Source organism: Macrobrachium rosenbergii, chromosome 40 (assembly GCF_040412425.1).
Source record: "Macrobrachium rosenbergii isolate ZJJX-2024 chromosome 40, ASM4041242v1, whole genome shotgun sequence".
In the NCBI taxonomy this organism is placed as follows: domain Eukaryota; kingdom Metazoa; phylum Arthropoda; class Malacostraca; order Decapoda; family Palaemonidae; genus Macrobrachium; species Macrobrachium rosenbergii.
In genome coordinates, this window is record NC_089780.1 from 17,577,666 (window position 1) to 17,587,665 (window position 10,000).

Consider the following 10,000-nt stretch of genomic DNA (forward strand, 5'->3'; position numbering starts at 1 on the left):
AGAGAGAGAGAGAGAGAGAGAGAGAGAGAGAGAGAGAGAGAGATTGCGTCTAACTTTATAATCTGCTATAAAGAGTTTAGAGAGTATGTATATGAATCTGCTACCATTTATTGTAAGAGAGAGAGAGAGAGGGGGGGGGGAGGAGAAATTCGATGCGTCTATCTATGTATCATCATACTATGGAATTTGAGAGTATGTATATGAATATGTTTTCATTAACTGTCTCCATGCTTACGATTAGATTTTTTATATATATTAAAGCATTTATATTCTTAAATTCCTAATATATTCTTTCATGAATAATACAAAAAAAGTAAAAAAACACGAATATTTTGTATTTTCATTTTTAAAACGACATCCAACGACACCCACGTATAAAAGTCCTCCACCTGTCCAAATATGAATATTGTTTATTTACATGAAGGATCAAAGAGTGTCATATTTATAAGTGGAAATATTCAAAAAGTCCCTTCATTAAAAAAAGCTTAATATTCAGTACTTCACGTACTCGAACGAATAAAATGATTTTCGCATATCTGTATCAAGAATCAGAGAGTGTCATATTTATAATAAAAATATTTAAAAGTCTCTTCACGTAAAATAAAAAGGTTAACGATAATAATTACCTGCATAAAACATCTCTCTGTGCATGGTGCATCCCTTACTCTTATGGGCGTTGGTAAAGTCAATGTTGGTTCTAACAGTACGGTGGTGAAGGTTCTTCACCGGACGGTAGTTGTTGGCCATCTTGGCCTTCGGCAGCGTCTGGTCCCCCTGCATCAACTGCCTCAACAAGTACAGCTGGAAAAGAGAGGAAATGTTATATTACTTACGCTTTCGCTATAAGGATTAGCTCCTACGAAGTAACTGTTCATGCATTTGTTTGGTTTCAGCGCTGTGGTGAAATGTGGAGTGTTATTACCATAGAGTTTATCAAGGCCTGCTACTCAGGTCAAAGCATCGATGAACCATAGCCAAATCGTCCCAAAGAATTTCCTGAGCTTCGTCTGCAAATTGCAAAAACTACTATTGTTTGAATGTATATAATTCACGTGCTTAACTTTTGACCTAATTCAACCTTGGAAAAAAAGAATATTTGCTACTAAAGTCGCATATTTCTTGATATATGTTGGGGTTTCCTCTACTAATTGTTATAAACAATATTGTTTGAGTGTATATATGGTTTTAGTGGAAAATATTAATTTTTTGCAGGGTTGCATTATAGAGAAAGTTAAGTACTTAACTTTCTCCATGATGTAACCCTGGAAAAAAATATTATTTTCCACTAAAGCATTATATTTCTAGATTTATATAAAGATTCTCGGGTTTCCTCTATAAATTGTCGTAAAACTGTTCTCTGAATGTATATAATTCACGCACTTAACTTTCTACATAATGTAACCTGGAAAAAAATTAATATTTGCTACTGAAGCCATGTATTTCCTGATTTATGTAGAGAAGCTCTGACCAAATGACTAGCTGGTAATAAAAGTACAATACTTCTTTGGTCTACCTAGAAAAAATAAACGTCATGAATGAAATCAATAACGTCTTCTGATGAATCTAATACATGCATCAGTTATCATGGAATCCATTGACGCACTGGGCATTCTGCAATAATTACTGCAATAAAGTACAGGCAGCTCCCAAGAAAACTAATGAACTATTTAAACAATGAATCCAGTGGCCTTTAAAATAAATCATTCGTGCACCTATATTTGCAAAAATTATACAAGTGCTTAACTTCCTCAGTCAATACTGATTAAGTGAAAGGAGTCGGTTGGTCTGCAAGGACGTCGCTTTGATATAATGTTTTAACCATAAATATAATATAAAGGTTTTAAATACCTTTACCAATATGCATTTGACAAACATAGTTATGGGTAAATCGTTGAGGCAGAAGTAGCTTTAATCAATTACGAATAAATACAGGTGCCGGTGATTAAGATTAGATGAGGTTCTTTTTCATGTTATAACGACAAAAACTAAACTACTGATTTTCAAAACCTGAACGGAATTCAAAAGAATATGGAATGTTTACAAAAGACAAAATTAACCCTCAAAGTTAAAAAAAAAGGAAAGCTACAAAGAGTAGCGTGTTCTAATTAATTAATATCACCATTAATAAATCCAAGGTAAAATATAATAAAGAAACGTGAAAAAAAATATCCATAGACTTTCTTAGAAAATAAGATTCACGTAAGTGAAATGTCATATTAAAACCTTTCCGGTCAAACACAAACATACGCACCCCGTCTAAAATAACGATAAACGCATCCTCCCAGACAAAACGACAAATGCGTAAGTGGAATACGGTAGTCAGGATATCCTGCCTATGGCCGGAACATGCACAGTAAAAGGAAAGGAGAAACTTTTTTCTTTTATTTCGTTTTATTTTCTTGTAACGGGGAACAATAGATTTGATAAAACAACAGTTTCTGAAGCGTGACCTACGCGACAAATCTTTCACGAACAAAAGCAATTTGGTATTGATTTACATACTGGCGTGAGAGCGAGTTTTTATTGTGGCGAATATTGCACTGCAGAAAGAACAAGAAGAAGAAGAAGAAGGAGGAGGAGGAGGAGGAGAAGAAGAAGAAGAAGAAGAAGAAGAAGAAGAAGAAGAAGAAGAAGAAGAAGAAGAAGAAGGAGGAGGAGGAGGAGGAGGAGGAGGAGGAGGAGGAGAAGAAGAAGAAGAAGAAGAAGAAGAAGAAGAAGAAGAAGAAAAGGAGGAGGAGGAGGAGGAGGAGGAGGAGGAGGAGGAGGAGGAGGAAGAGGAGAAGAAGACGAAGAAGAAGAAGAAGAAGAAGAAGAAGAAGAAGAAGAAGAAGAATGGAAGCAAAGGACACGTTGTTTGGTGAGAAAGTGTCGTAGAAGAATATAAACGCTTGGAATCTGTCACTGATAAATCAATGCTGTATCAGTTTTTCGTTTTCAATAGCGGTTTATTAGTTAGACTATTATAATGAATATTCTGTTCCTTACTTATTTATCTACCTGTCATAAAATGAGGAAAGTATAGGTGAATTTTAAAATTAGACAGTTAATGGTGAAAATAATTTGTAAAGTTATTTTCACCATATGAAAAATACCTAATTTTATACATTCCTTAATTTCCTACATTCCCGAATTTTCTACATTCATACATTCCTTAATCTTCTACGTACCTTCAGTGATGTAGATAGGTGTGTGGCAGATTATGACGAAATAAGCCTTAATTTTATAAATTTCTTAATTTTCCTTAATTTTCTGCATTCCTTAATTTCCTATATTCCTTAATTTCATACATTCCTTAATTGCCTAAACTCCATAATTTTCTCAATCCCTTAACTTTTTACATGCCCTAGTTCTATACCTTCCTTAATTTCCTATGTTCCTTAATTTCCTGCATTCCTTAATCGCCTAAATTCCATAATTTCCTCAATCCCTTAATTTTACACATGCCTTAGTTTTATACCCTCCTTAATTTCCTAGGTTCCTTAATTTCCTACATAGCTCCTGATGAGTGATGCAGATGGGTAGAGCTTTAATTTCCTACATTTCCTAATTTCCTATGCCTCCTGATAAGGGATGTAGATGGGCAGAGCTTTAATTTCCTACATTCCCTAATTTCCTACATACTTCCTGATGAGGGATGTAGATGGGCAGAGCTTTAATTTCCTACATTCCCTAATTTCCCACACACCTCCTGATGAGTGATGTGGATAGGCAGAGCTTTAATTTCCTACATTCCCTAATTACCTACATACCTCCTGATGAGTGATGTAGATGGGTTTGTTCATGATGAGCCATGTAGTGGTCTCCCAGCATCCGGGATGTGTGGTGGATCCGTCGTAGGTCATGTAGTGGTCCGTTTCCGGAAGGAGGCCGGCCAGTGAGAGGTGGTTGATGGGCCACTTCTGACCTCTGTAGACCACTTTGCCGAATCCAGAGGCCAGGTTGTGGAGTTCCCTGTTGCTGTCGGGTCCGATCTGGAAGGAGAATGAAGGAGTTTATCAGAGAGGTGACGTTGGAGTGACGTGCTTGTGCAGGGAACGATTTGGAAGTATTTAGGGTCAGTTTTTTCTATTACTTATATATTTGGAAAACTTTTTTTATATTCAGTTTTATATGTCTAATATGTACGTATGTATGTATGTATGTATGTATGTATACATATACAGTATACATATATACTGTATATATTAGACATTTAAAACTTATTAGAAAAAAAAATTCAAAATAGATAAGTAACAGAAAAATCTCAAGAGCATATATATATGTAGAAAAATTATATATATATATATATATATATATATATATATATATATATATATATACATATATGTATGTATATATACATATATGAGAGCACGGACAGTTGATGTATTATCTAATCATATCGTCTAACTCAATATATAACCATTCAAGTTTCATAAAATGTGATTGCAATTAACGAAAACGCCACACGTTCTTTCTCATAACGAATAAAGTTTAAGTAAGCGCTATGTATTGCTTTGACATTTTCATGTCATACGATTGTCATACTCACAAGGGTGCCTAAAGTTCTCGAAATACTCATACTTGTCGTGATATGAGCCACTTTTGGGGTCCCATTCTTAGAACAGCACATTGGTTTCCATTAGTCTAATAAGTGTTTCTGTGATGAAAAGAGTTAATGGCACTTTGAAAATGGAAGTTTGTCAAATCCATTAGTCAATTAATTTTTCACGATGGTGGAGAAAACCTTAAATTGGTAAGACTTAGAACAAAATGTCACTCATATACTAACATACACAAACACACACACAAACACACACACAAACACATATAAATGACGTTAGAATTTCTTCATATCCTTCCATTAGGATCTTAGGCGTTGTACTGATAATTGTATACTAGATGTATGAAAAATTAATAGGCATTATGCTTGTTAAAGTTATATATATATATATATATATATATATATATATATATATATATATATATATATATATATATTATATATATATATATATATATATATATATATATATATATATATATATATATATATATATATATATATATATATATATATACATACACATAAATCCTTCCCATTACCTGTATCATTACGGAGAGACCGACGATGCCATTAGACCCCTGCTGTGCTTCGCTCATGTTGCGGTACAATTCGGCGTTGAATCCATACATCTGGAGCTGAAATGAAAATTTGTTTTCTTAATAAAATAATCTTTGTAATGTAATAATTCCTTCTGTTTATTAATAAGTTAAAGCTACTAATTCAGGAGGCTACAGAGCTTTTTTTTATCTACTAATTCTTTCTATTTATGAATAAGTTAAAGCTGCATTAATTCAGGAGGCTACAGAGCCTTTTTTAAGGTACTAATTACTTCTGTTTATGAATAAGTTAAAGCTGCATTAATTCAGGAGGCTACAGAGCTTTTTTTAATGTACTAATTCCTTCTATTTATGAATAAGTTAAAGCTACAGATTCTGGAGACTACAGAGCTTTTTTGAATGTACAATAAGCGCCAAAAGTGATGCGACAAATTTCAGAGGATTTCGTTCGAAATTCACTAACTGGCAACTACAGCACGTAGCTCAAAACTTATTTTTTCCTTCATTGAAAGCTCTATCAAGCAAAATAAAGCTAACATATGATGCACAAATATCAAATCTATGGTATTTATAACAATCATAAGAAAAATTGCGGTAATATTGATTATTTCAAAGTTTAGTTATTGCTTCAAACTGTAGAAACGAAACAATTTGAAATTTTCGTTCAACACAGGACTACCAACATTACCGACGTATATTTAGAGGAATGTGGAAAAAATTATTTTATATCATAGCGTATTATCATTTATTTTAGCAAAGACGTATAAAACCATGCAAGTAGCAATATAATATAAATGTAAAATCTTCGTAACATTAAGCATAATCAACCATGAATGCGTCTAGATTCAACAGAGAAGTTGGGCGTGGTTGGTAGTTTGATTTCAGCTTCTAGGACTATATATACCGTTCGGACTCTACTTCAGCTTTGGCTTCGGTTTCGACCCACGGCACCAACGTAATATTATCTACCCAACCTATGAATCACCAGCCGTGTCCTACTAGAAGAGGGTGTCTTTGCCCTAATAACCCCATCGCTAGCCAGTGCCTACCAGTATTTTTTTAGGGGTTGGTGCGGCTTGACCGAGGGCCTCCAGCATCAGCCGTAGTCATAGCTACCGGACGAACACTGTTCTGACACTTCGCAAAAGTGGTCATGCAACCTCTGATAAGATGGATCAGCTGACAGTGATTACGTAAACTCTAATCAAGATGGATCAGCTGGTGATTAGACCGCGAACCGAGGCATCAGAATCAGTTAGGAGATCTGCAATTGAATTGCATCGGACACGAACTCCAGTGCAAGAAATAGCACGACGTTTAAATCTCCACAGAGCAACTGTATATAGATGGTTGAAGAGATATAACGAAGTAGGACTAGCAGGACTAGAAAATCAAAGAAGATCTGGTCGACCTCGCTGCACGACAGAAGAGGAAGACAGGCAGATGATTGGATTTGTAAGAGAGCATCCAATAACATCATCAACAATAGTTAAAAGACAAACTAGCCTCCACATATCAAACACCACCATAAGACGTCGTTTGAGAGAAGAAGGACTTGAAAGCAGAATTCCTGCAAAGAAGCCTTTCCTTACCCAATTCCACAAAGAACAGCGACTTGGCTTCGCTCTTCAATATTTTCCTATGGAAAGCAATTTCTGGGAAAATGTTATCTGGTGCGATGAGAAAACGTTTTTAACGACGAGAAAGGAAGGCTTTATTGTTGGCGTCCAAGGAAAAAAGGTATGTCAGATTACTTGTGTTCGAACATTAACCTACAGTGGGATCCAACAATTATGGCGTGGTTCATCGTGTAATAATAATGGCAATAATGCACATAATTGATTATTTAGGTGTTTTTGGACCACATTAGATTAATAACCAATCCCTGATAATTGTTTAGCCTACGGTGATTCATTTGGCTATGTGTAACTATAATTTCATTTCATACACAGGCCTACTGTATAGGCCTATACATTCTTTACTTTTTAAAAATTTTTCATGGGCTACATGGTTAATCTAACTTGAGACTTACAAGTCTTAGCTTATTCTTTTTTTAGTCCAAAATAATATTTTATTAGTCTACGTGAATAATTATATTTGACTATTTGACTTAGGCCTAAGATAATAATGGAGTTTTTATTATTATTATATATATATATATATATATATATATATATATATATATATCTACATCTATATCTATCTATCTATCTATCTATCTATCTATCTATCTATCTATCTATCTATCTATATATATATATATATATATATATATATATATATATATATATATATATATATATATAAATTTTTATTGTCTCCCCCTCTTTAGATTTGAGGATAAATTTGTGCGGCCATGTCTTCGAAGTGGCAGAATCGCCGCCGGCGTGTGGGGTTGGATGGCAGCATGTGGACCGGGGGCTTTGGTCCCTATTCATGAACGGTTAAATGGTCACCAGTATGTCGAAATTTTGGAGGAAGTTTTGATTCCCTCTGTGAGAGCCCTCCTGCTTCCTGACCATATCCCCATACACGTAGCTATGGACAATTCTTCTGTTCATAACAGCCGTGTCGTCCAGGAGTGGTTTAAAAGGCATCCTGAAATCATCCGGATTAACTGGCCCGCCAAATCACCAGACCTCAATCCCATCGAGAACCTATGGGCCATTATGACTAAAGAATGGGACGGCACTGCCCTTAAATCAAAACATCTACTCATCAACCACTGTTCATCTGTGTGGGAGTCTTTAAGAGGAACCAAGATATGTGAGAATTTGGTGGACTCAGTTCCGAGGAGATTAAATGCTGTTATTGACAATTTAGGCTCTTGCACAAAATATTGAATATATGTTATCGTTTTGCATGTTCATTATTGACGAATAAATGTAACTATTTATGTAAATATTTGGACAAATTTTCAAGGAGAATGTATGATTTTGTTTCATTATGAATTGTGATTATTCATTGACTTTTAAGTTTTTAAATTTCATATATATATATATATATATATATATATATATATATATATATATATATATATATATATATATAATTATGAAATAGATTATGAAATGTATATCTCTTTATCTAACCTACTATAAAATCATGATTGTTTTTTAAGTTGCAGGAAAAGCAATCTACTTAGCAACGTCTTCTCAAACTGGTAGACTTAGAGGAGATTGCCAAGTTATGTTAACATATCTTTAGTATTTCCTAAAGAGAATAATTACTCGTATGATATACTGATAAGCGAGAGTAAGATTTAACGATGATAGTTTTTAGCGTAATCCCACAAAACAAGTTGAAAGATTCTGGTAAACCAAGTACGTATTTATAAAGCTCATGATAATGAAACCTTATTTATGGAAAATCATGTTTACAACCATCTACTAGATATCCAAATAAAAGGAGAGAGAGGGTAAAAATAAGCGCAAAAATATTCTTCAGGGAGAGGAGAGAGCAAAATAAAGAGAAGAAAAATCTTCGGGAGACAAAGAGAGCAAAATTGAGGAGAGAGAAAGGTGACTAGGCCTAGTACCGGGCACAGCAAGTCTTGCAATACGTGGGCATTGTCTGTTATTTAGGCAAAGATAGAACCATTAGGACCGACGCCGGGACCTATCCTTGCACCTGGGAAACAGACTCGCTATATAAAAAATAATAAGAAAGCAGTCGTAAGCAACTACCTCGTGTAGTCGGAAAACGAAACAGCCCAACCACCCGCCACTCTACCTCAACCCACAATCCTAACACCATCTTTTTCACTTCAAACTTTTACTTCAAATCTTCTAATCATATTCCAACCGTGAAATCTAAGACTGAATTTGCGTGAGTGGGCGCATCATAAGGGCGTGATATCACCCAAATTCATATTTCCCAGTGCAACCAGTAGTCAGTTCGATCCAGTCAAGTATTACCGTATAACAGAAATCCATGAGATTTGGGGATTTATATCTTACACACACACACACACACACACACACACACACACACACACACACATATATATATATATATATATATATATATATATATATATATATATATATGTAGAATTGCGTTCTGGGTCTCACCAAACACGTATTTTCGTAGGTTTCCAATTTGTTTTAGTGCATAATTGAGACTATGCTTGTCCACGATCCGAGTGTGCATATGCTTTATGAGCATCATTTTAATTCGAGGATCTCCTGTTATGCTCTCTCTCTCTCTCTCTCTCTCTCTCTCTCTCTCTCTCTCTCTCTCTCTCTCTCTCTCAGGGCCTTTTTATCTAGTCAGAATAACCAGACGCCTTTTTTAAGATTCAAGCACTAGGCCTATTAGTCATGCTCGGGAGATCCTCGAATTAAAATTATGCTCAAAGCATATGCACACTCGGATCGTGGACAAGCATAGTCTCAATTATGCACTAAAACAAATTGAAACCTACGAAAATACTTGTTTGGTAAGACTCAGAACGCAATTCCACCTTACGATATGCGCAATTGAGAAATCCGATAAAATTATTTAATAACAAACTGGAAAATATATTTCATTGTTTATTAAAATAGGCCCAATCATGTAGCCAATGCTAAACGCGCATATAACTAGGATTGCGTTTTTTTTTTTTGCACCAAATTGTGTCTTATTTACATTTCATTTAATCAGATGCTAAATCATAATAACACGATATAAGGCTATAAAAGTAGAAAGTTAATTTACAATAAATCACATTAGGCCAACGCTTATGCGCACAGTTTCTGCAGCCACTCGGTGAACACTCGACATCCCACATGCAGAGCCGCAGATGTTTCTACGGCGAGATTTTTTTTCTCTCTTTTTTTTTATAAATGATGATTAAACTAGCATTGACCATTCACTTGGAAAATACCTTCTGTTGTTCTACAGCTAATCACTGATA

The 10,000-nt window shown here is 34.7% G+C and overlaps 1 protein-coding gene across 1 annotated transcript in view; it reads right to left on the minus strand.

Moving 5' to 3' along the window:
- Positions 1 to 10,000, minus strand: part of CARPA (Carbonic anhydrase-related protein A) — a 67,924-nt gene that overhangs the window by 4,229 nt on the left and 53,695 nt on the right. Inside the window, exons 5-7 of the mRNA XM_067083254.1 lie at positions 5,086 to 5,181; positions 3,750 to 3,971; positions 627 to 801 (exon numbers count right to left, since the gene is read on the minus strand). Coding sequence (XP_066939355.1) covers positions 627 to 801; positions 3,750 to 3,971; positions 5,086 to 5,181 — 493 coding nt within the window. The remainder of the gene's footprint in view (positions 1 to 626; positions 802 to 3,749; positions 3,972 to 5,085; positions 5,182 to 10,000) is intronic.